Source organism: Mauremys reevesii, linkage group 2 (genome assembly GCF_016161935.1).
Source record: "Mauremys reevesii isolate NIE-2019 linkage group 2, ASM1616193v1, whole genome shotgun sequence".
Classification (NCBI taxonomy): Eukaryota; Metazoa; Chordata; order Testudines; family Geoemydidae; genus Mauremys; species Mauremys reevesii.
In genome coordinates, this window is record NC_052624.1 from 147,984,296 (window position 1) to 148,011,475 (window position 27,180).

The following is a 27,180-nucleotide window of genomic DNA, read 5'->3' on the forward strand; positions in this document are numbered from 1 at the left end:
AATCAGTCTGTTAACAGGGATATGTTTGCCTTTTAGCAGGGATCCGTCCGGTTGGTTTTATACTACCACGTATCACCGTTGTATTTGAGCACCTTCCGTACAAAATCAATAGCAGTAGTTATCCCTAGTGCAGTGGTTTTCAACCTGTGATCCGCAGCCCTCTGGGGATCCGCAGACTATGCCAAATGGAGGGGTCCACACGTGAAAAAAGGTTGAAAACTGCTGCACTAGTGGACTTCATGAAATCGGGCACATTTCCTTTTTGGGGTAAAAAGCTCCATGTGAGGTATTTGATTTGCTTGTTGGTTACTGGTTTCTACTTTTTATTTACTAAGGGGCAGTGTTTGGGTGGATGGAGGCATCAGTGTTGCAAATGTGGTTCTTGCTGTGTTGGAAAAGGTTTTTCAAAGGAGACAAGGATGCCCGTAGCTCCTTGCAGGATCATGTAGGAAGCTATTGTACTTTGAGCAGATAGGTCCTTTCTGATTTGTTCCCTGGCTGATTCAGCACTGTTCCCTACACTACATTAATCTGGTGTTCCAACTACCGCATTTGACAGTGGCCATATAAAAATTCATGTCCCTAAGTGCTGGTAAACAGACCACTTTGGGAGCACAGTGGGGACTCTAGCCCCCACTGCTCTTTTTCCAAAAAGGGTTGTTATGTTTTTAGCATTCAGGAAGCTATCCACTCGCATCCCACCTCTCCAGCCCCTCACTTTCTTTTAGCCTTGGTTAAATGTGCCATAGAGTGGATTAAAAGTAGCACCACGGAGCAAGGGAATGTTGGGTCATGAAAATAGCATTCTCCAGTCTGCAGATCTCCTAAGGGGCCTATTCTCCCCCATCGTTAATGCTGAGATGTAAGGGCTGAGTGTGAAATCAGTGCCTATCGCATGACAGGCAGATGGTAGGGTGAGGGGCACCCTAGATAAAGTTAGGGGTTGTCTGCATGCAAATTTGCACCAGGTGAGGCCTTGTCTACGCACACACACAACACATCAGTTTAGCATTTTTAACATTTTTTGGGTTTTAAAACTGTTACCCCAAACTGGTGCAAATGCTGTTATAGTTAAGGTTAATTGTTTAATTGATCGTCCCTAATTGATCTATAAGTAAGTTAAACAGAAGGTTAAAGCACTGACAAAAAAAAAAGAGAAAAAAAATGGAAGAGGATAAATAGATCATTGCATTGCATTCATTTGTTCCCCATTTTAATTGTAGGTATTATTTATGGGGGCGCAAACGCTCTGCTTCTGCTTTGGGATTGCATGATGCTGATTTTGATGGAGGGAGGAGAGGTTTGTTACAGTGAGAGCTCTGATGGGATTTTTTTGATTTTTTTGAAAATGAAAATTGTTTGTTGTTGTCAAAGCAAATTTTCATTCTCAACTTCCCCTCCTGAAACAGTGCATTTTAGCCTCCCTTGGGTAGAGGTGGCTGTATTCCAGTGATGAGTGGCTGAGCTGTATGTCTACAGACAGTGGGTGAGCCGTATGTATATGCACAATCTAGAAAGAACTCTGGGGGTGCTTTCACAACGGAAGCTGTGGTCCAGTAGGTAAGGACTGCCCTCGTTCATTTCCTAGCTCTGCCACTGACTTCCAGTGTGGCCTTGGCCAGGTCACTTTGCAAGGGCCACTAATTTTGAGTGCTTCCACTTTTAGGTGCCCAACATGAGATACCTACGGCCTGGTTTTCAGAGGTGCCGACTGCCCAGTGCTCCAGTTGAAGTCAATGGGAGCTGCAGGTGCTCAGCACCTCTGAAAATCAGGCTGTAGGTGTTGCAAATTAGGCCCCCTACAAAAAATCAAGCAGCCAGAATGAGTGGAAATATAGGCTTTGGGGCTGTGCCTCAGTTTGCCCATCTGTAATGTGGAGGCAATGAAACTTACCTCCTAAGGATATAATGAGGATCAACTGAGGTGGGCATTAAGAGTCAGTGTGGCATGATAGAGCATGTCTGGGCATTACAGTAATGCATGTATTGCTTTCCATCAGTAGATCTCAAGCCCCTTTGCAGAGCAGTTCAGTATTATCATCCTCGTGTTTAGATGGGGAAACTGAGGCACAACGCGGCAAAGTAACTTGTGCAAGATCATCCAGCAGGCCAGTGGCAGGAATAGAACCTAGGTCTTCTGAGTCACACACCAGTGATCTATCTGCTAGACCATGCTGCCTCCTCTCAGGAGATCGTATTTCTATTCCTGACTCTGACTCCATATGGAAAGTCACTTAATCCCTGAGTGCCTCAGTTGCCCATCTGTAATCTGGAGGTAAGAACGCTTACAAATGGTTTGAGGTTTGCTGACAAAAAGTGCTGTGTAAGTGCAGAGTATTATATGCTGCTTGCGTTGCCTTTACGGAGATCCACTCCAACCACCTCTCCCCAAGACGGACTGGAGAGCAGACTTAAAACATCCCGTACCCAATATACTGCCTCACCCTAGGGCTGTCTGTGGCCCTGCCCCAGGGCCAGCTGTGCAGGCGCTGTGATTGATATCGCTAGGAAGCCTGTGATGCTGGAATGCCGCGAGCCAGGCGCTCTGGGCTTGTGAGCTGACACTTGTTTATGCGGCTAGTCACTCTGCTTCCACTTGCAATAAACTGGCCCACTCCGGAGACCCCACTGGCTTGTGTCTGGACTTTCACACGTGCAATGCACAAGGCGCTGACTACAGCAGCAGGAATAGATTTCCCAGCTAGGTCTAGAGTTGGGGTCAAACAGAGAGCAACCTCTTGGCTTACATGCTCAAACCTCTCCCTTTTGGGCCCTGTCCACGCTTTGATCAAAGCTGCAGCACCAGCTGCCCTGTGCTGCTGACCTCAGCCTGAAGCTAAGAGGCGAGTTTGCCCGTTTGATTCTTCTGCCAAGGCTGCTAACGAAGGAGCCAGTTGGTACTGGTTCTGGTGGCGATTTTTGTGACATCGGGCATTGGGACAGAGACCCTCCAAATTTGTTCCACATAAGTCATAAATCTTCATTGTGAGCCCAACCCACCATCACCCTGAATGCAATCTAGTCATTTCCATCCAGTCGGTTTCACTCACCACCCCATGGAGAGTGGAGGTAGAGAGCAGACATTGGAGATTTGCAAGCCACCCTCCAGCCACTGTTTAGCCAGAGGCAGGAAAGCACTTGAAAGGCGTCCAGAGGGAGCTGCACCTGGCCGCTGAGAGATGGACTAGCTGACCCGCACTGAGAGCTATTTCCCGTCTCTAACTTTTCTGATTCTGTGATAACGTTTCCCAGAGCTGAGCGACACAGGCAGAGAGGGGAAAACAGACGGAGCAGAGGAAAAGGAAACAGAGAGGCAGAAAGAGATCCAAGCAGGTATCTTTCAGGGCTAGAATCAGTGAGGAAAGGAACAAAAGAAGCAGGGGAAGGTGAGTGAGGCTTGTGCCTTTAAAAGGGTTTGCTCGCTGGGATGGCCTAGTGAGGTATGCACCTTGCTCCTGGGAAGATCCCAGTCATTTGATCTTTAACATTTCCCATTGTTGCTACCCCTGGTGCATCTGGGAGTACTAATGTAGACAAGGGACTGGCATTTTAGCCCCTGTGCTACAGACTTGCTGTGAGCATGTTCAGGGCTTGTCCACACAGAGTTGCACCTGTTTAGCCTAAACCAATGTGGTTAAGCCAGTGCCAAATGCCATGTGGATGCTCTGTTTTCAATTCAAACCAGTCTAGATTAAGTCGATTGGAAATCACTGTCAGGTAAGGTGAAATAAACCGGAATAAGAGCATCCACACGGGGGTTTGCACTGGTTTTGTTAAACCAGTGCAAGTTTACAGGCAGCCAAGGCCTCAGATGACACTATGGTTAAAAAGCTGGCGCCTGCTCTACTCTGGCATGCCCATCATTGGTACCACTCAGGTGGTGCATTGGCCTCCTGCTGGCCCTCTCGGGGCGGGGTGGGGGGCAGATTTCACCCTAAAAGAGGGATGATCTGGGGGTGCCAGGGTGGCTATGTGGGTATTTACCCTCTGCTTTTCTCTATCCTCTCAGACAGGTTCAGAGGGCAACCCAGTTGATGGACCCAAAACAGGCCAAATGGAAGAAGGGCCAATTAACTATGTTGAAGAAAGAAGGTTGAACGAAGGAAGTAGGCCCAGCCTGGTGAATGGGGGGAGCCAGCAGGCTGGGGGAAGTGCCCTGCTAATGGAAACGGACGGCTGGCTTGCCAGCCAGCCTGTCGCCCGGCACTCCAGCGAGAAAGCCAAGTGGGAGAGCACTTCGGCCCCAGGCCGGGGGGACGCCGCCAACGATGCAAACCTGGAGGACGCTCGGAACCTGGTGGCCTTCTCCGCCGTGGCCGAGGCCATGTCTTCCTACGGAATGCCAGCCGCTGGGTCCCCGTCACTGCTGAGCACGCAGCTGTATGAGAAATTCAACTTGGAGATGAGCCGGGGAGGGGCGGGCAACCCAGGGCTCCCCCAGCCCGACAGCGTCCCCGGAGGTGAGGACCTGAACGCCCTGAAGGCTGCCCTGACCCTGGCCAAGCATGGCATGAAGCCCCCCAACTGCAACTGTGACGGCCCCGAGTGTCCTGACTACCTGGAGTGGCTGGAGCAGAAGATCAAGTCGGCCCTTGGGGAGGGCCAGACCCGCTCATCCCAGCATCTCAGCGACGCCCACCACCAGCCCTTAGACAAAGGTGCTACTCCCAATCAGGTGCCTGCCGTGGTGGAGACGCTTAAGCCATACCCTTCAGATGGCCTCCCCTTTTCCCAAAGTGCACTGAACATTGCCAAGGAGAAGAACATTAGCCTCCAGACAGCCATCGCCATAGAAGCCCTGACCCAGCTGTCGTCTGCTCTCCCGCCGCCGGCCAGGGTGACTCCAACCACTCCTGGCAGCCCCTTGCCATCCGGGTCATTCGCCTCCAAGGAGCAGCTGGTCTGTTCGTCCCCCTTCAGCCCAGACGAACCCCCGGTGCTACCCACATCCAGCAATGAGCAGTACCAGAGCCAGAACGCACAACCCTATGGTGGACACAACGTGCTCCAGACATCTCGGGCCCTGACACAGTCCTCTTGGCAGCCGGCGGACCCCCAGTATATCCTCGAACCCAGTGCCCCCCGGGAGCCTGCGGGCCTCTTTCCCAATTTCACCTCCACCCCCCCGAAACTGGAATTTCCCGAGCCGTGGGACGAAGAACCCAAGCCGAAAAACAACTTGTGGATGCTCAACTCCGACCCACCCACCTCGGTGAGCGACCCGATGGCTGAGCTGGAGCAGCTGCTGGGCAGCGCTAACGATTACATCAAGTCGGTGTTTAAGAGGCCTGAAGCAATGCCCAACAAGGTCAAAGCTGTCAAGCCGAAGCAAGAGCCGCTGGTCCTGCCTCTGAAGAAGGAAGCTGGGGGTGGCCATCCCAAGCTGGCCCCCAGCCAGCACTTGTCACATCTGCTGCAAGAAACGGACTTCCATAAGAAGACCCAGATGGTGCTGCAGCAGCACCTCCATCATAAGCGCAATCTCTTCTTGGACCAGAACCTGGCCCAGCCGGCCCCACAGGACCAGCTGCCCAACTGGTGGGCTCCCGGCTCTCAGGCCCTGATTCCGAAGCCATCTGAAAAGCAGGTCAAAGAGAAGAAGAAGAAAATTCAGCCCGACAAACCCCCCCAGGTCAAGCCACTCCGGAAGCAAGTCCAGATCAAGAAGTCCAAGCAGAAGGATTCGCAACCACTGTTCCTGCCCCTGAGGCAAATTAGCTTGGAAGGATTTCACTCAGCCACCGCCCCTGAGCTCCCGACGGAAGAGATGCAGACTGAGCAGCCTCTCCCCAACACCCCTGTCAAGCCCCCACCTCTTGCACTATTCACACCCAGCTCCGCTGCACAGTCTCTGCTGCAAAAGCAGCTGGATGACAGAAGCCAGGCTCCCAACACTCAGGAAACGGGCGCTATCAGCCAAGGGAGCCCAGAGGAAAACGGCCAGCATCACCTTCACCAGAACTTTGTGTGCCGCCCTGCCCCACCCGGCACTCCCGTCTCCAGCTACGCGCCCTGCTGCTCTGCTGTTTCCTCCGGTGATGGGCAGGACCAAGCTCCCCACAAGCCCTTAAACTCATCGGACCCGCTGCCGGCCCAGAACTCGCTCATGGTGGACGACAAGCTGGAGGAGCTGATCCGGCAGTTCGAGGCGGAGTTCGGGGAAAATTTCAGCCTGCAGAATTCTGACCTCCCGGCTCCGCTCACCGACGGGCTGCCCCCCCAGCCTCTCTCCCACCAGTCGTCTTCTCTGAGCCACTCTCCAGAACTGCCAGGGGGCTCAGACACAACCCTCCAAGGGCCGGCTGCTGAAGATGGAGTGCCACCCCTGGCCGAAGCTCCGGAAGTGGGATCCAAAGGCTTTTCGCTGTCGCCCGGGATGGGGCAGCATTTTGAGAACCCCTTTGCAGCTAGGTCCCCCAAGCAGATTAAAATAGAATCTTCTGGTGCTATCACCGTGGTGTCAACCACTTGCTTTTACTCCGAGGAAAACCAAAACGCGGATGCCGCTTACCTGGACGGGACCCCGACCAAGAACGATGTGCCGTTCACGCCAACCCTCGGTGAATTTTTGGAATCTCCTTTGAAATACCTGAATACGCCAACAAAAAGTTTATTGGACACCCCAGCCAAGCGGGCTCAGGCGGAATTCCCCACTTGCGACTGCGTGGGTAAGTGAAGCCGCTTCTCCATGGCTTACAAGGGCCTGATCTGGATCTCCTAGGCTCTGGGGGGTGTTTGGGCTGAATAAAGACTGCAGAAGGGTGTGTGTGTGTGTGTGTGTGTGTACCCCTGTACAGAATGCCCACATGAGGCCCTTTGCACCACTCCTTTGAGGACTCGTGACTGGAGTGGTATGTAGGCTCTTGTGTTGATCCTCTGCGCAAGGGGTGAATTTCACTCTGATGCAAAAAATACGTGAACAGGTTTGCAACACAGGAGGAAATATACAAGGATTCTAGCATCTTTGTAAGTATCCTGGACAAAATAAAGCTGGGAAGTGATGAACAGGGATTGTTTTCCCTATCTGGATTTGTGGGATATGCTGGAATCCATTGCAATTATTTTAAGGTGAACTGCAAAGACATTTAACTGCGGGAGGGGAGGGAGGAGAGGTGCATGCGTGAGCACACTGTTAAAAGATTCCACATCGGTAGCAGAATAGGTATGAGAGAGAGAGATGTGCCATCTGTCTCGGATGGTTCAGTGGTTCTCAGTGCGTGGGCTGCTTGTGGCCCAATCAGCACATAGCTGCGGCCCATGTGACATCTCAGGGCCATACAGGTAGTATTGGATGTGGCCTGCAATGGTAAATAGGTTGAAAACCACTGACAGATACAAGTGCTGCATCTTGGCAGTGGGTTAGACTAGATGACCCTTGCGGTCCCTTCTAACCTATGATTCTACGTGCATATATTCCTAATGATGTACTACTAAAATCAAATTATATCTTTAAAAGGAAATCTCTACCTATGTTAATTATGATACCTGAGATTATGAAAACTGAAAAAAAAATTCAACTCATCATTTTTTTTATTAGTCTATTCTAACATGTATATTGTGGTAATGCCCTGTCAGGCCCTACTGTGCCTGGTACTGTACAGATTTATAACAACTGTCAGTCTCTGCCCCAGTGCACTTACATTTCAACTTTAATTTTTCTCCCATTTGTTTTTCCGTCCGCGGGGGTGGCGGAAGTTGAGCCATCTCCATGCCCCTGTTGATGGGCAGTTTTACTTTATGGATCTCCTTCACTGAAGTCAAGCTGCGGTGTTCAGGTTTCTGACGCTTCCAGGAATGTTTACATTTCATCCCAGTGAAAACGCCTGCTTTTGTGGAAACTGAGAATAAAGAAATCACAAAACAATTCTATTTGGAGAGGGGTCGAGTTTTCAAAAATAGCCTCTAATATTTGATGCCTCCTGTTTGGAGTGTCAGATTTTAGGGACATATATGTTAGCTTCTCAGCTGCTGTAAATCGGCACAACACCGCTGGAGTCAAGGGAACTACGCCAATTTCCATCAGGCCTTAGGGGCTGATTTTCAGAAGGGCCAAGCTTCTGCAGCTCCTGTTGGGTATGTCTACATTGCAGCTGGGATCAAGCCTCCAGGCCTGGGCAGACAGACTTGCACTAGCCGTTGGGGCCCCCGCAGAGACTCAGGCTTTTGCCACCTCACTCAGATCGAGAGGATTGCGTGGTAGAGCTGCCGCCCGAGCCACAGTATCCACACTGCTACTTTTAGCGCACAAGCATACCTAGCGTGAATCAGTCTATCCGGGAGAGGGGCCTCACACCTGGCTGCAGTACAGACAGATGTCACTTAGAGATGTGGGTACGCAGTCGCTCTGAAATCAGGCCCCTTTCAGGTGTCTCCAATGGAGCATCCAGAAACTGAGGCCCCGAGAATTAGAGGATCTTTTTGAAAGTTTTGGGGTTGTGCATTTTTGTGACCCTTTTTCTTTGGCAGAGAAAGCTACATTTTAGGGTATAAATCACTGGACCATGTCCCTGTAGAGATTTCCATTAAATCTCTTTGAAATCGATTGAAAGACTCCCGTGGCCTTCAGACTGGGCCCTAGATGGGCCTTTGCAACAGTGCTAGCTGAACTCTCTCTTTGCCCTACAAGGGGGATCCCTCGGGATCAGGGGCACGTTTGGGGAAGCAACCTATGTTGTTGTACCTCTTCTGCAGACAAACCAGGATGCTCATTCTCCAGCCTGTCAGTCCAGGAGGAAGAAGGCTGACTTGGGAGAGAAGGGTTCTCTGCAGTTGTGGGGTCTTTTTCCGGTCCCTTGTCCATTCACAAATCCAGGCAGAGTTCCTTTGGGTGATGTTGGAGGTTCTCTGCATGGTCTCCCTCTCTGGATCCCTTGCTTTGACCCTGGATCATCATAGAATCCTTGGACTGAAAGGGACCTCAAGAGGTCATCTAGTCCAGTCCCCTGCACTCATGGCAGGACTAAGTATTATCTAGACCATCCCTGACAGGTGTTTGTCTAACCTGCTCTTAAAAATCCCCAATGATAGAGATTCCACAACCTCGCTAGGCAATTTATTCCAGTGCTTAACCACCCTTTTCAGGGTGGTTAAGGGAGGTTTAGGTTGGACATTAGGAAAAAGTTCCTAACTGTCAGGGTGGTTAAACACTGGAATAAATTGCCTAGGGAGACTATGGAATCTCCATCTCTGGAGATATTTCAGAGTAGGTTAGATAAATGTCTATCAGGGATGGTCTAGACAGTATTTGGTCCTGCCATGAGGGCAGGGGACTGGACTCGATGACCTCTCGAGGTCCCTTCCAGCCCTAGAATCTTTGAAGTTTTTCCTAATGTCAAAACCTAAACCTTCCTTGTTGCAATTTAAGCCCATTGCTTCTTGTCCTATCCTCAGAGGTTAAGAAGAACAATTCTTCTCCCTCCTCCTTGTAACAACCTTTTATGTACTTGAAAACTGTTATCATGTCCCCTCTCGGGACACGCTACTCCAGTTGTGGCCTAATCAGCGTAGAGTAGAGCAGAAGAATTTCTTCTTGTCTTGCTTACAACACTCCTGCTAATACATCTTCAACCCCCATCCTTGTTTTTTTATTTTATGTCCCCTGTCCGCAGTTAAATTGGAGTCCTTCCTCACATGAGAGGGTGGGCCTTCAGGTCTGATAGGCTCCACCTACCCCCGAGCCTTTAAATAATCTGGGCGTTTTCACCAGTGTTGCGCTCGCATAGAAAAGCTAAAGAAAGAATTTGGGGTGTATTGAAAACAACAGAAGGCCACAAAAAGAAGACCCCATGTTTGATTGGGAGCTGGCTTCTGGCCAAACAAAAATTGAGCTTTTATCAGCAGTCATTTATTTATGTATTGGCTTGTAAATTTAAAGCAGTGATTGTACCAAACGGCACCAAAGAAATGCAAAGAAACTCCCAGCGTTTGTGGTCGGTTGAAACTTTCATCGTGTTTGAGTTTTGCCTCCATTGCCAGGAAAGATTTGGGTTATTTTGGGCAGGAAAAGAAAGAAAGAAAGAAAAGCTGCAAGAGAAAGCAATTAAGTAGGAGGCTGGACTTGGTACTTTATTAGGTGTCTCTGCTGTTAGACTAATAAAATCAGACTCCTCTGCGTGTCACTTATTGATCTCTGTCTGGACGCCTGCAGCCCAGCTGAGATTTGCTTTCTCCTGTCCTTGGCACGGGGCCAGTTAGACATGATGGGAATAAAAATTAGGACTGGAGAGGGGTGGGAAAGAAAAGACAACCAGCGGCAAACCCCTGCCTAACTAAGGAGCCTTCTGTGCTCACTGAAGCCCCAAGGAAAGTTGTTAACCTGACTGCAAGTTTCCTGCCGGGAGAGTGAGTTCTCTAGGTCCTCTGAGGTTGGCAAGCTCATGCTGAGTTTTATCCAAAGCCCATTGAAGTTAATGGGAATCTGATTTCCATGGAGTTTGGATCAGGCCCACTTTCTTCCCTGATTAGCAAACTTCCTAAGCCCTCCAATCTCTCTGGAAGCCCCAGACGAGCTCCACTAATTCTCCCAGCCCAGCAAGTTCTCTGTGAGATCGCAGTCTGAACAGGGTTCAGTTAATGGTACTGGCTATTCCACCTTGGATAACTGGCTCTCTAAAGGGCTGATCCAAAGCCCATGGAAGTCCAAGAAAAGATGCTGATTGTCTTCCCTGGCCCTAAATCTTCCAAGCCTCTGCAGTCCTCTGAGATCAATTGATCCTCTAGTTGCTTCCCGGTCATGCTGATGTCCCCCATTCCCCCACTGCTAGAGCCAGCGCTGGAAACCTCATTGACTAAGACTTTAAAGCAGTGGGTTTCAAACTGCGGGGCGTGATGCAGTACTGGGTCATGGAATGCAAGGCACTAGGTCACGGTGGCTCTTGTCAGCACCACTGACCGGGCCGTTAAAAGTGCCATCGGTGGTTCTGCCTGGCTAAGGCAGGCTAGTCCCTACCTGTTCTGACAGCGCGCTGTGCCCCAGAAGCAGCCAGCAGCAGGTCCGGCTCCTAGGCAAGGGGGCCACGGGGCTCCACGCGCTGCCTCTGCCCTGAGCACTGGCTCTGCACTCCCATTGGCCGGTTCCCAGCCAATGGGAGCTGGGGGGCGGTGCCTGCGGGCGAGAGCTGCGCAGAGCTGCTTGTGCACCTCCGCCTAGGAGCCAGCCCTGCTGCTGGCCACTTCCAGGGCCCAGCACGGTCTGCGGTGCCAGGACAGGCAAGAAGCCTGCCTTAGCACCCCCGCTGTGCCGCTGACCGGGAGCCACCCGAGATAGGCTCGCGCCCCAACCCCATGCCCCAGCCCTGAGCCTCCCCCCAAACCTGGAGCCCCTTCCTGCACCCTTAAGCCTTCATCCTTGGCCCCATCCCAGAGCCCTGACCCCCTCCCACATCCCAACCCCCAGCCCTGAGCCTGCTCCCACACCCTGAACCCTTCACTCCTGGCCCCACCCCACAGCCCTCACCCCCCACACACCAAGCCTCTGCCCCAGCCCTGAGCCCCTCCCACACCCCAAACCCCTCATCCCCTGCTCCATTGGGTCGTGGGTATCAACAATTTTCTTCAACTGGGTCACCAGAAAAAACGTTTGGAAAGCACTGCTTTAAAGTACACCAGCTTCCATTCTCATACTGCTGGAGTATCCCTCTCATGAATTAGGGAGATCCGGCGTGGTGACCCTAGGCAGCACAGGCTGGAGAGCTAGAGAAGCAGAGAGAACCACAGGGTCTGCCGGTGTCCAGCAACCTCTATTAAACCTCCCGCGCCCCCAGTGTTCATTCTCACCAAGCCCTGCCTCCGCCAGCTCCAGCAGCACTATACACATAGCAGTGAAGCAGGAGCAGATGCAGTTGAAGGTAGCAGGTGTACAAGTTACTGTTGTCTCCTTCTGAGCTGCAGAGTCCCACCTTGGTTAACAAATTGACTTAGCTGGAGAAATAACGATAATGTATGTAATTACTTGCGCTCCCGTACCCTGACCACATGGCTGATGCTCATGGGTGCTGCCAAGATCCAAAGCTGTGGCTTATGTATACTAGCCAGTCCTTGGGTTCTTCTGCCAGCTCTTTTCCTTCCAGCCCTTTGCCCTGTTTACTTTGGGGCTAGAACCCCTGATCTGCTGCTCTAAAAGCTACAGCCTGCTACCTCTGGAAGTACAGGGGGATCTGCTACCTCTGGAACTACAGGGGGATCTGTGAGCTCTGTAATAACAGTAGATCTCCGAGTGTTTTGCAGAGGGTGTCAGTATTGTTCGCCCCATTTTACAGATGGGGGGAATGCGACCATAGCCCCCATGTTCAAACGCTGCACACTACTGTACCACCTGTACAAAATATGCCTTTTGAGCAGTGATACTCAGACCTCAGTGGTTCAGGAGCCAAATTAGCAGTCAGCATTACCCGGAAGAGCCACAGTCATGTGAATTCATTGTTTCATTTACTATTTTTATATATTCTCACAACAGAAGGTCTGACCAGGTATTATTATTTTATCAACTACAACTGGTTAATTACACAGTAAAAGCATCCTGACTGGCTAATAATTTAGATTTGGTTGATAATTAAATCACACAGTTTTAATGTGTTCTGCAAAGAGTCACAGGAGAGACATTAAAGAGCCACTTGCAGCTTGCGAGCCTCAGTCTGGGTATCGCTGCTTTTAAGGTAACATTTGAAAACGAACCGCATGCTGTTGTACATGCCAAGACAATAACGGGGTTCAAAAAAGAACTAGATAAGTTCACGGAGGACAGGTCCATCAGTGGCTATTGGCAGGGATGGTGTCCCTAGCCTCTGTTTGCCAGAAGCTGGGAATGGGCGACGGGAAGGATCACTCAATGATTTCCTGTTCTGTTCATTCCCTCTGAAGCACCTGGCACTGGCCACTGTCAGTAGACAGGATACTGGGCTAGATGGACCTTTGGTCTGATCCAGTACGGCCGTTCTTATGTACTGGTCAGTAATATTGTGAGATGTAGGTGACAGTGCTGTGTGTGGAATTATGGATACTCGCTGATGTTATGCTTTGAGGTCTGGGATTAAAAGGTGTTTAAACCAGGCGTGTCTAGGGAGTTGATAAACAGGTTTTCTCAAGACAAAGGGAAGAGGCCAACACCTCAAACCAGGTGTGGCCAGATTCAATGGGCTATTCATTTGTATCTGAGGTTGCAGGAGAGAACATTTTACACTGTACAGTTGCATCAGGAAGCATCACATTGGAAAGCTGTAATCAATTGGAGTCACCCCATGGAGGAGACTGATCCCCAGGGGAGCAATTTAGCCCTTGAAACCAAGGCAGACTTTGACGTATAAGGGCACACAGAAAGACTTTGCTTTATCCTGCACCTGACGAGACAAGGAAAACCAACTCCTTGGCCTCTGCAGGGATCCTGGCTGAAAGCAAGCCAGCCATTGCCGGGCTAGGAAAATTGGTGAGGAAACTACCTTGTGCAAAGGCTGTAGCTTGTTAAGTTCTCAGTCATTAGAAAACGTATCTTTACTTTTGTTTGTTACCCTTTCTACCCGGTATCACTTAACCTATGCCCTTTTGGTAATACACTTACTTTGTTTTGGCTCTAAACCAACTCAGGGCTGTGTTTGAAGGGAAGGGTGTGCTTACCGCAGTTAAGGTATAAGCCGTCAAAGAGCAGCGAACTTAATATCTTCTGTCAATGTACAGCAGTAGAGGCTGTGCATTGCAGAGAAACTTCTCTGAGGAGCCTGGGGGGCTGGAGGTCACTGATTGTCACCTGCTAGGCAAGGTTTGGGCTGGGAGAGCCTTGAGGAGTTTGCTGGCGAGGCAGATAGGCTGGGAGCTGACACAGTCCAATCTCCAGCAAAGCTCACTTTCACTGATGCAGGGAGGAAAGAAACACAGTGGCTCCCAGCTCTGGGTGTCCCCAGCAGCATGTTGCAGGGAAACTGAGGCACGCAGCACGGAAGTGACTTGCATTCCAGTGAGAGAGCTAGGAACAGGAACCTGGGTCTCCTGAATCTGTTAGGCCATACTGCCCCTCTAGTAGCATTAGAACTTTTGGTTTGATTGCACGTTCTGGCTTGGCAGTATTTTGCCCTGGTATAAACGACTGCCCCAAGTGCAGGGCAGTGGAGAATCGGGGCGTAGCTCTTCTGTGGGCTGCTACTACTAAAGGAACATGCTGCGATGCTTTTTGGGAGGCTCCAGAACTGTAAGTTACCTTGTTGCCCCTCTGCCTCGGTGAGAGAGAGGTTTGCGGATGCTAAACTGTGTCGGCTCCCTGACACTCCGTTGTGTTAGCCAATGCCTCAGGACCCTGCCAGCCTGTAGTTTGCCTTGCTGGTAATACTTGGTGCACTTCAGTTCCTGAACCCCCTCTAGTTTTCCTGTAGCACATCGCCCCTGTCCTAGGACACCCCCAGAAGTTACCGAGTCGGCTGTCTCCAAAGAGGCGATATGCACACTAGCCTGTTGGCTCAGCCGAGGAGGCACGCTTTCCTTTGCTATTACGGCACTGAGATTGGCTTAGGGCAAAACAAGGAGAAGTTTATTAGTAGGTCGAGATTTTGTCAGTGATACGAAGCAAACCAAAATGGTTACTAATAAAACAAAAGTGTAACCTGCTGTCCAGTGACTAAAACTTAGCTTTATCAGGTTACGCTCTTCTGTCTAAAGCAGTTTTCTTACCTAACGTGACCTTTCAGCCAGGATCTAGCTGTCATGGCGACATAAGTACTGTTCCTTTCACCTCCTCAGTGTTGAGTAGCACAGTGTTATTTTGCTTCACCTTATATTTCCCCAAAACTCACTGTTTGGACCCCAGAGCCAAGACAACCTCCTGTGGCTTTAGCCTCTGGTGTCTTCCTAGGCTGACATCACGACCTGGCTTTTCCTGTTGACTTGCATACAAATTGGGCATCCTTTGTGTTGATTTCACAATGCTTAATTTACATTAGAGGAAGGGAGATAATTCCCTTCCCCCCCCCCCCCCTCGGAAAGAAAACTTGTTTCTCCCTGTGTTAGGTTACAAACTTTAAAGCATAATATCAGTGAGTATATATGATTCCTCATATAGTGTTAATACAGACATTTCACACTGATACTAGTGACCAGTAAGAACATAACAGCTCTCCTGGGTGAGACCTATGGTCCATCTAGCCCAGTATCCTGTCTTCTGACAGGGGCTAGTGCCAGGTGCTTCAGAGGGAATGAACAGAACAGGGCAATTTATCAAGTGATCCATTTCCGTTGTCCACTCCCAGCTTCTGGAAGTCAGAGGTTTATGGACATCCAGAGCATGGAGTTGCATCCCTAATGCTAATAGCCATTGACAGACCTACCCTCTCATGAACTAATCTAGTTCTTTTTTTAACCCATTTATACTTTTGGCCTTCACGACATCCCCTGGCAACGAGTTCCACAGGTTGACTGTGTGTTGTGTATAGAATTACTTCCTTTACGTTTGTTCTAAATCTGCTGTCTATTAATTTCATCAAGTGAGTCCTAGTTCTGGTGGTATGTGAAGAGGTAAAAAACACTTGACTATTTACTTTCTCCACACCATTCATGATGTTATAGATCTCTATCATTTTCCCCCCTTAGTCATCGCTTTTCTAAAATGAACAATCCCAGTCTTTTACATCTCTTCTTCTATGGGAGCTGTTCTATACTCCTAACCATTTTTCCCTTCTCTGTACTTTTTCCAAATAGGGTGACCAGAACTTGACACAATATTCAAGATGTGGGCATACCATGGATTTATATAGAGGCATTGTGATATTTTCTGTCTTATTATCTGTCCCTTTCCTAATGGTTCCTAACCTTCTGTTCGCATTTTTGACTCTGGCTGCAGATTGAGTGGATGTTTTCAGAGAACAATCCATAATGACTCCAAGATCTTTCTTGAGTGGTAACAGCTAATTTAGACCCCAGCATTTTGTATGTATTGTTGGGATTATGTTTTCCAGTGTGCATTACTTTGCACTTATCAGCATTGAATTTCATCTGCCATTTTATTGCCCAGTCACCCAGTTTTGTGAGATCCCTTTGTAACTCTTCGCAATCTGCTTTGGACTTAACTATGTTGAGTAATTTTGTATCATCTGCAAACTTTGCCATCTCACTGTTTATCCCCTTTTCCAGATCATTATTGAATATGTTGAACAGCACAGGTCCCAGTCTAGATCCTTGGGGTCCCAGTCTAGATCCTGCCATTTACCACTTTCCATTGTGAAAACTGACCATTTATCCCACCCCTTTGCTTCCTATGTTTTAACCCGTTACTGAACCACGAAAAGATTTGCTTTGCTTTATTTAAGAGCCTTTGGCATGGGATCTTGTCAAAGGCTTTCTGAAAGTCCAAGTCCACTGTATCCACTGGCTCACCCGTGTCCGGATGCTTATTGACACCCTCAGACAATTCCGATAGATTGGTGAGGTGTGATTTTCCCCTTTACAAAAGCCCTGTTGACTTGGTGTGTCGCCGGCTTTCGTTTGATACCTTGCAGGACATTTTCTGGATAACCAGGATGACACCAGTGTGTTAGGTGTAATGAGTATGTTGGGGCCTCACAAGAGTTGCTGACACAGACTTGTGAGCCACTGGTGGGCCTCTGGGTCACTCGTGCATAGCGTGTACTGGAGGGCAGGACCAACTTTCCGTCCAGGGGAGGAGAGCGGTGCACAGACACCTCTGCCCCAGCGCATTGTTGACCCTTCTGCAGCCTCAGGTGTAGAGAGGCTGGAGAGTTTGAGAATCTGGAAAAGACCAACGCACAGAGAGTTCCAAATGTTTATGGTTTGTCCTGCCATTGCACTGAGCTGTTGCCTGAATAGGGAGCGTTTTAAATGCCCTCGGAACTGGATTCGGGTCTCAATTACCTCATCATCAATCCAGCGCCACCCCTGTTGGAATCCGTGCCGTTCCTCCGGAGTTATGCCAGTCTGAGATCAGAATCCAGCCCTGAGCAAGCCGCTATCCTGCCCCTTCAGCCCTGAGCCAACCTCCACTCAGACTCCAGGGTGGTTTAAGCAGCTCAGCGACAGCGCAAGGCAGCCCATCTCCCTTGGCAGCATCCGGCCAAGACAATCGCAGACAAGTGCAGCCAGCATGAAGGGGGCAAGGCGGGCCAGCAGGCTGAATAGCAGTGAGCGTGAGAGCTGGAGGGGAGCAGGTGGGGTAGGGGGGGCTGGGGTGGGCGGGGAGGGATTTGTGTGCCAGGGTGCCTCTCTCTGCTAATCGGCTCTCCACAGAGCTCATAAAAATGCACAGCACTGAGCCAGCCTATGCAAATCCCATAGCATCTGGGGGGCCGCGGGCCTGTTCAGTTTGCAATGACTGTGGCAGGCCAGTTCAGGGCTGGCACAAGGTTGTAAAGCAGGGTATGATCTTTCAGGGTTAAAATGCTGCCTTAAGAACGCCTCCACATTTTATTACTCCTGTCCTGCTGGCGTTGAGGTCGGGGAATGCTTTGCAGAACACTCCCCCGGGGATGCAGTGGTAGAGGTGGCTTTCAATGCCTTGAGGCCCTCATGGAGGAGGATAAAACTTAGTTCTTTGTATTCTTTTAAGGGGGAATCGGTGCTGGATTATCTACCCTGGAGAGTGATGTCCTCTGTCCACAGGGACAGTGGCAATATAGACTTCCCCAGCCACTGTCACCAAACTGGAGGTGGAACCGCTAGGGGTGAGCAGAAAGTTTATGATAGCCGGGACTGGACTCACTGATCCAGGAGCTCCCTTTCAATCCCGTGTTGCTGAAGTTAAACATACACGGCTGTTTTACGCTGTAGTCTCTCTGCTGAGATTTCTGATGCAGCGTCGGATTCGCCACTCCATTATACTGACTTTACAGGGTTTTCAGAGTTCATATGACAGCAGCACATAGAGGTCACAAGATCAGGACTCCCTTGCTCTGGGTGCTGTGCTTATGCATGGGAAGAGACAGCACTTGCTGCAGAGACCTTGCATTCTAATTAGACAAGACCGTAGGCAAAAGATGGGAGGGGAAACTGAGGCACAACTCATTGCATGTAATCCTCTCCAACATCACTACAGCCGTGCCTGGATTCCCAGCAGCAGCAGGGGGTGAAGGATCCTCGTTGTACCTTGATAGTGCTCGCAGCCACCCACTCCTGCTGTGAATTGATATGGCTAGAAAATCCCGAGGAGTATTGGTACAACGCAGCTCGTTAGCCCACGGCGAGATGTTGCACAAGGCTGTGTTGATTTTTGGCCAGGTGCAGGGCAGTGGCCGGAGCAGGGATGGGGCACTATCCATCTGCTTTACAGACATTAATGAGTTGAGCCTCACAGCCTGCACTATTGTTTCCTTTTTACAGGTGAGGAAACTGAGGCATGGGGCAGGGACATGACTTTCCCAAGGTCAACCACCAAGTTAGTGGGGAAGATGTGAAGTTAACCAATAGTTCTGACTTGTAGCCCCTGCTTCCTAACTGGTCAGTGACTCAGCCCGCCCTCCCTGGTGTCTCAGTGGGGCTCTGGAGAACCAGGGAGCCGTGCACAGTGCGCATAGCTTTGACTGGAGAATTTGGCATTGTCCCTTTCCTTCCTCTGGTTTCCTCTGTTTATATCCTAGCTCTGCTCTTCTCTCTGCACGTCTGTGTTAAAGCAGGATCCCTCCCGCTTTGCTGGCTTTGGCCTCTGTCCCTTTACCTGGACTTTGACACCACGTGGGTGGAGATCTGTTTTCCCATGATTGAAATTGCAGGGGAAGTTTTCAGCAAGGCAGAGTCTGATGACCAAAGTTGGCTTTTGGCCAGGACTCCTGACTCCTACCCTTGGAGAACAGCACCATGGGATCATTAATAACCAGGCTCTCGGTTTTACAGTACGTCCCCATCTCACCACCACACCAGCTAAGAGGAAAAAATGATAGTGACTTTCCAGCAACACGTTCCTTGGCGATCCCCCTGTCCAAGGACTCATGCAACACGGCCCTCCTTAGCTCGTGAGAACTGATGGGAATCGTGGCATAAAGGCAGTCAGGCTGCGGAGTAACCATACTGGAAGGATGGGACTGGTTCTTTCTAGCTTCTTAATCACTGTGGCATCGGAGCTCCTTCCAGTAGTACAGCGGTCCCCAACCTTTTTGGCACCAGGGACTGGTTTCGTAGAAAAAAAAATTTCCGCGGACCTGTGGGATGGTTTTGGGACGATTCAAGCGCATTACATTTATTTTTGTACTTTTATTTCTATTATTATTGTAATATATAATGAAATAATTATACAACTGACCATAATGCAGAATTAGTGGGAGCCCTGCCCCCTATGTGACCCCCACTTCCTGCCCCCGACTGCCCGCCCCCTCAGAATCTCCGACCCATCCTGCTCCTTGTCCCTCACCATCCCCAGAGACCCCACCACCCTGGGACCCCACCCCTGCTCCCTGTCCCTGACTGCCCCAACCCCTATCCCCACTGAGTCCTGACAGACCCCGGAACACCCACAATCCAACCCCATTCCCTGCCCCTGACCGCCCCAACCTCCGCCCCTCTCTGTGCCCTGACTGTCCCCAGGACTCCCTGCCCCTTAGCCAACCCCCCTGGTCCCAGCCTCTTACCCCCGGCTCCCTCCTCACCCGGAGCCTCAGCGCCTCGCCCGACAGCTGCAGCGTGTCTCCGCCAGGGCCTGAGGTCCGTCCCGCTCAGAGCCGCGTGGGGAGGGGGCAGGGCTGGAAGCTCCACGCTGAGCGGAGGCAGCTGAGCTCAGCCCGGAGCTCGCAGCCCCGCCCCCTGACCACGCGGCTCTGAGGGGGCGGGGCTCAGGGGCCCCGCCGGAGACATGCCGCTTGATGTGCTAGGGGTCGGTTGGTGGCCCGGTTCCTAACAGGCCGCGGACCGGTACCGGTCCGTGGCCCGGGGGTTGGGGACCCCTGCAGTAGTACATTAAGCAGCATGACTGCACATCCATCATGTGGTGTCTGTGCTCTTACCATCTTCCCGGGAGAAGTGTTTGATGTCGAGTGTCTTGTTTTGGTATTTTATTTTAAATACACATGTTGCTTGTTTAAAAAAAAAAAAAGAGTCACATTATAGAGCCACTCTACACATGTAATTTGTTAATTAAACAAATGAGTTAAAAGTTTCAGTTTCTAGCCATGGCCTGGAGTCCCCCTCCCAATTTCTGAGGATTTTCTAAAATGTTTTTCTCTTCTCCTTTGCCATGTGAAAGACCAAGGAAACTGATCATATAGGGAGAAATGTGAAACTGTCTGCACACTGACTTAGTGCTGTCCAGTGCGTAAAGGAAACAGACTGAAAAGATCAGTGAGAAATATTTTTCCTAGCCCTCTGATCTCCTTCAGTTAACAGGGACCGTGTGTGTTATGGTAACAAGGGAAGTGTTTTAAGACAGATGTGTGGGTCTGAAATGTATTGTGTCATTTCACACAGAATGCCCAGGGCTCTGTCTGAAAAAGGCTCTGGGGGTGGTGATTTTTGATGCAGGGGAGCCAGTGTGGATAGCACGCTGGACAGGAACTCATCAGAACGCCTGGATTCTGTTCCCAGCTCCGTCACTGCCCTGGAGCGACCCTCTCTGTGTCTCTGATTCTCCCTCTGTAGAATGAGGAGAATCATACTGACCTCTGTTATAAAGCACTTTGAGAGCGAGCAATGAGAAGCGCTAGGTAGCTGTATTGTAAGCTAGTAGATCTGATGGGCAGGGCAGGGCTGAATGGCAAAGGGCTTTAAAGGCAAAGGCCAAGATTTGTGTTGGGTGGGGTGGCAGAGAGGGAGTCAGTGGACGGATGCCAAGAAGGGCATGATGTGGTTGGAGCAGTGAGCCCGGAAGATTATCCTGGCCCGTGACGTTTTGCATGGTTTGGAGGCACTGTGGCTAGCATCAAAGGTGTAGCAGCGGAGATTATAACACTGGCACCTAAGGGGATGGAGACCTGGGCAAGAGCCTCTTGGGTTGTTTAGTGGAGGACCATTGAAGATAATCTGTTCCTAGCCCCATTGGTACTTGCTTTCCTTTTCTGATATTTTAGCGGTTGACACCAGCAGGCCGGTGCTGTCTAAGTACCGGGGAGTTGTTATTGATGGAGAGCTAGAACAAGCTGTTGCTGAATGCATTGTGTTACAGGCGGGTTATGTGGTGCCACCCCCTGGGGGAGACGCGGAGAGGGAGCAGGACTTAGAGAGGCCTGTGCTACACAGGTGGTCAGACCAGATGATCTGGTTGGCCCTTCTGGCCTTAGAGCTTCGTAGAGTTTAAGTTTCCTCTCTCCTTCCTTCCCTGCTGATGTGACTTCCTGCAGCTCTTCACTGGATGCACTCCCCTCCAAGCCAGCATAGCGTGGCTGGCTAGTGTATTGGGGGGTGGGGAGGAGGAGTGTCAGTCCGCGGTTCCTGCCTTTGCCTGTTTAGGAGAGAGCCAAGCATGCAGCCTTCCAGCGGCCACGAAGAGAGCTGTAATGCATCCCTCTGGGGGCCTTGGTGGGTTTATCCCTCTTGACTGTAGTTCCAGTAAACTCACCTGAATGTAATGTATTTCCAAGGACCCTCTCCCAGTGCTGTAGGTGTGCGTACCCCATGTATTAACAAAATGCACCACCTTACCCACTGCACCAAGACCCTCCATCAAAGCCCTTCCCAAGCCACCGCGCAGAGGGCAAGCTCTCCCTCCCCTCAGGAGAAGGCCTGGGAAGACAGGCCTTGCAAAGTAATTAATGGCCAGCATAGGCGTCCTGCTCCAGGGGTCTCTTTGGAGAGCAGCTGTGGGATGGCAAGATGAGCAGGCACCCAGGCAGGGAGCTGCTGCCCCCCTGGCATTAAGGGATGCCCCAGTTTAACGGGGGAGGAGGAGGTAGCGAAATATTGATAGTACGTAGCGCTTGCCTGTTATCGGTCACCGTGTGGCATGAGATCATCCCAGGAGATAACACAAGGGGTTTGAACTGCCATTGCCCTGCATTGTGGACAGTCATTTACACCAGGGCAAGGAGGGTGTAAAATAGTTCCCTTCTGATCCCCACGTGGGACAACTACAGAAGGTGCAGAATAAAGAATCAGGTCCTAAATCCATGTCAGTTGCTCAGCACTGCCAGACGGAAACCAAGCCCAACTGAAGCATCTGCTAACTAGCTCTTCTTCAACAAATGCAGGCTGGTTGCCTGTTCCCCACCATGTACTAGTAACCATGCTGGCCAAGGCTGAAATATCTATTTTTAATTATCTCTGTATTGGTTCTTTATCATTCAAATAGCCCAGCACTCCCTCTGAGCACGGTCAGAGCCAGGACAATCGAGTTTCAGAGAAAAGACGGCCAGCTGCATTTACACTCAACGGAGTAACCAAAAGAGCAAATCACATTAGCAGCAGCTTGCAAACTAAAAAAAAAAAAAAAAAAAGCCAGCCAGGATTCTGGCCCCCATCACAGCCCAGTTGCTATTTGTTCCAGAAATGAGGTTGGGGAGCGGGGGCGGTGTGGTTTACAAGCCATTGATCAGGCCTCCGGAGTGGAAGGACAAAGTCCCTGGCTCAGTGCTGAATACTGCCTGGAAAGCTCAAGTCTGGAATAACTGAACCATACCAAGGGGAATGAAGCGTCTGGGGATGTTAGGGTCTGATCTAACCAGGTGCCCTCAAATCCTAATTGTTTTAAACAACACTACCGGGTAAAATTGACTGATGTGCCTAATTTGCTTATGGATCATTCAGATCTGATTATTTTATAGGACACCCACAGAAGCCAATCCCCTGTTCTCCTCCTGGGCTCTTTGGACCCATGCTCCGGAGCTTGCTCCAGTAGGAGATGGGAGTCTTGGTTGGGATGGTCTTTGAGTACTTTTCTTACATGGGGGGACAAGAGTTGCAGCTGGTGTAACGTGAGCTCAGTGGAGCAGAAGGTTTGGCCCAGGGAACCTATGTGGAACGAGTGCTCCAGCCCATCAGACTCTGATCCAGCAGCCACGCACTGCTTAGCAGCAGCATTGGTAGTGGCGTAGGTGCATCTGTGATTACGTGCATTCACTCCATTCTAGATTTTGCTGCGGTTTTAAGGCCAGAAAGGACCAGAAGGATCGTCTAGTCTGACCTACTTGGTTGCTGCCTCAGCAGAGAGGCCAAAGATCAAACGGTCATAGGATTTTCCCCCGTGGTTGCTGGTTTTAGGGTTCCTCCAGCTTTGGTATCCATGGGTACTGAGGAAATGCAACTCTGGCTAAGGCAGTGGAAGTGCTCAGCCCCTCTGACAACTAAGATCCAGGAGTCTCAAGTTGAGCTCCCGGTTGCTCACTTTTTGTAGGTCTAACCTATTTTATTCTTAAGGGTTTTTGCAGGGAATCTCTCCCTCTGGAGCATATGCCCATTTCTGCTGCTGCTCCCGCCATCTGAAGAGAGAATGCCCTGAAGGGTTTGGGACATTTGGTTATCATAGAAGTTATAAGGTCATAAACAAATACAGTACCCAGATTTCTGCTCATGGCCCAGCACTGCTGAAATCTCACACGGAAGCTTTCAAAGTACTAAGACCCTTTTCCCATGAGAATGTTTTCACTAACAAGGTACTAGCAAGAGAAGAAAGAAAATATACCCATATACAACAATGGCTTCTAAATTAGTGGTTACCCCCCAAGAGGGATCTTGGAATCACCGTGGATAGTTCTCTGAAAACTGCTGCAGTGGTCAAAAAGGCCAACAGCATGGTAGGAACTATTAGGAAAGGGATAGAAGTTAAGACTGAAAGTACCTTAATGTCACTATAAATCCACAGTGAACCCACACCTTGAATACTGTGTCCAGTTCTGGTCGTCCCATCTCTAAAAGGATATAGTGGAACTAGAAAAGGCTCAGGGAAGGGCAACACAGCTGATCAAGGGTAAGAAAAGGGTTCCATACTAGGAGACACTAAAAAGATATGGGCTGTTCAGCTTAGAAAAGAGACAACGGAAGAGGGATCTGATGGTCTATAAAATCATGGATGATGTGGAGAAAGTGAACAGGGAAGTGTTATTTACTGCTTCACATAACACAAGAACTAGGAGTCACCTAGTGAAATTAATAGGCAGCAGGTTCAATACAAACAAGAGGAAGTACTTTTTCACACAACGCACAACTAACCTGTGGAACTCATTGCCAGGGGATATTGTGAAGGCCAAAAGTATAATTGGGTTTAGAAAAGAACTAGATTAGTTCATGGAGGCTAGGTCTGTCAATGGCTATTAGCCAAGATGTCCAGGGACACAACTTCATGCTCCGGGTATCCATAAACCTATGGCTATCAGAAACCGGGAGTGAAAATGGGAGTCGATCACTCCATACTTCCCCTGGTCTGTATGCTCCCTCTAATGCTCTGGTACTGGCCACTGTTGGAGAATGAGCTAGCTGGACCAATGGTCAGACCCAGTATGGCAGCTCTCATGTTATACAACAGACTTGATCTGCAAAATGGTCTCCAAATAAAACATGCACCTGTCAATTGCTCTTTAAACACACACCCTTAAGGCTAATATATTTTACTTTTCATTTCTCTTCCGTCTGCAAAAATCCATAGGAGTGCGTGAGGTAAAATCTTTTATTGAACCAACTTAAAAGTTCAAACAAATCAGTTCTCGGAGCACAATGCACAAGAGCGCCCCGTGTTAACAAAAATGGTTGTAATCCATCTCTACAAATAATGCTTGGTCCTACAATAAGAAGCTAGTGTAACCCTACAATAACAAACAGCTGTAACCCTACCAGAACTGACACACTATTCTGTTTCGTGATTTTTATTCTTGAGTGCAAACGATGTTCTTGGGTAGTTTAAGATTATTTGGTCATGATGGGTTGGTGCAGTAAGTTATAAACCATCAATGCAGTGGGAGGAAGGGTGCTGGCAAGTGGGATTCAGGGGTTCTGGGGTTCCACTCCGGGCTCTGATACAGGCACCCTGTGTGACCTTGCATGTCACTTACAGGGAAGTTTTCAAAGACACAAATGGCACGTTGATGCCTGACTCCCATTGAGTTTCAGTGAGAATTAGGACTGGCTCGGCACTGTTGGAGTGAGCAGGAGTTTTGCCACTGACTTCATTGAGAGCAGGATCCGGGATTGTGGTGCCTTTGCAAAATCTCCTCCCAAATTATGATGATTTTAATTAGCAGCGTTTGTATTTCGGTAGTGCCGAGAGGTCTCAATCAGTGATCAGATCCCTATTGTGTTAGGTGCTGCACATGCTGAGAACAAAAATCTTTGTCCCAGTTCCTCCCATCTGTACAATAATACTCCCTTTGTCTATCATGTCTATTTAGATTACCAGCTCTTTGGGGAGAGCGACTCTCTCTCACTGTTAGTATAACCCCTAGCCCAGTGGGGTTCTCATACAAATAATACTAATCATTGTTATTTAAAAGCCTGCTTTTTAGAAACAAGCTAAACCCTACAATAACAAAGTCACATGCACATGACAGGAGGAGAACTAGTTTGGTGAGGAAACAGGCTTTAGCTTATTCTAAACAAAGTAGCAAGGCAGAATGTTAGGCCAATATTTTAAAAATTGATTAGTGATTCTGGGTGCCTCATTTTTTTGGGTGCTCCACTCAAGACACCTTAAAAAGGGGCAGTTTCAGAAAGTGCTGAGCACCCAGCCCAGGGAAAGTCCAGTCCCTTTAAGGGATCTCAAGCTGGTCAATCGAAAATTGAGGCATCTGAAATCACTGGTCACTTTTGAAAATCTTAGCCTTGAAGATCACTCCCCATACCACCTAGAACCCGACATTCTAGTAATGTTCTGAGCCGAAAAGGTTTGAGCCAGACATGGCTGAAACCTACTTAAACTTGTGGTTCATCTTTCTCTCCAAGAGGCTGTGGAAATTAGTAACATAGCGTCCATAGCCAACTCACAAAACGATTGGGTGGAACCGAGCCTGGAAACCAGCACTGAAAGGTATTAATGCTTTGCAAATCGGTGGGAATTCTGAACAGTATGTACAGTCCAGCTGCTCCTGGAGCTCTCTGGCCTGTGTACAGGAGGTCGGGTTAGCTGATCACAGTGGTCCCTTCTGGCCTTGGAATCTGTGAATCTAAGATGAAGCTTTGCTGTGAGGCAGGCAAAAGGAGAGCTTTGAAATCAGAATTTTTATTTAGGGTGAATTTGTATGTCTCTCCAAAATGACCGAATCAGTGAAGATGCTGCCTTCTTCTGTGCAGGTGCTTGGTTCTTTCTTGCATGCTTTAGGGATAGCCAGCTGGCATGGAGACATTCCAAAATAGCAGCATTTGTTTGCAACGGAGCGAAAAAGTTGCTTCCCAAATCTGTTCACCTCTCATTTGGATCGTCTCTAACAATATTCCCGCTGGGCTGTGATGCCAGGTGTAATGTTGCGTCAGTTTGGCCTCTCTGATATTTGCGGCTGAGTCCACTCTGCGTGTGCTCTGCGGGTAATTGTACTCCGGAAAAGGAAGCAATTTGCAACCTCTTGTTTAGAAACAGGAAATGGAATTTGGAGTGGTCCCGATTTCTTGCCGAGAGACAGAATTATGGACATTCTTTCCTGCTCTTACTAATCCAAATGCTTAGACATTCCTTGCAAATCTGGAAAATGGAAAGTACTTTGTCTTTGGCATTGGGGCAGGTAAATCTCTTCTGAATTCAAGTGAACCTGATAGATGCAGCATTTCCGAGAGCGGCATGTACCAGGGAACAATCCCCGGGTGTTGTTAGATTTTTCTCCTCTTGCCAGATGGCTTGGTAGGTGATTGTGATTGCTAAACATTTTCTTGGATTGTATCTTTATATATTTTTGCTGTTACATTTTCATCCTGAATATTTCTAAGTGCTAAAATAGTTTTTTCCCCTGCATTTGGGCACCATCACATTTGGATAGCTGAAGACCGATCATAAACATATTTCCGTTCAGATTAGTCTTAAAATCATTTATATTTTTAGATGTTTTGAGTGTAATCTCATGTAGTCATCATCTCTCTTTCTTAATCTGTTTATATCTATCTGCATGTCTTAATTTAACTATACATCTATCATTTTTCTCCTCTATTTATCTGCCTTTCTCGCTATCTTTATTTCTTCCTGTTTTAAGAGATTTCTCTCTCATTTTTCCAGAATATCGGTCATTGCAGTAGCTAGTTGCTGGGCCCCTGACAGTGTCACCTGAATTTACAATATATGTTGGGTTTCCCAGTTTAAAGAAGTCAAATAATTTAAATTGGAAGGATGCTGGATTGAGAAAACTTTTTTTTTTTTGGTTGGGT

General features: G+C 49.2%; 1 protein-coding gene across 7 annotated transcripts in view; it reads left to right on the top strand.

The window, feature by feature from the left end:
- TET3 (tet methylcytosine dioxygenase 3) overlaps window positions 1–27,180 on the top strand; it is a 155,932-nt gene that overhangs the window by 90,736 nt on the left and 38,016 nt on the right. For 6 of the 7 annotated variants that reach the window (XM_039522804.1, XM_039522806.1, XM_039522807.1 and 3 more), the window contains one exon: window positions 4,010–6,668. In XM_039522804.1, coding sequence (XP_039378738.1) covers window positions 4,010–6,668 — 2,659 coding nt within the window. Of the gene's footprint in view, window positions 1–3,296; window positions 3,387–4,009; window positions 6,669–27,180 lie in introns of those variants that run through there. The other variant, XM_039522809.1, reaches the window with a different exon arrangement.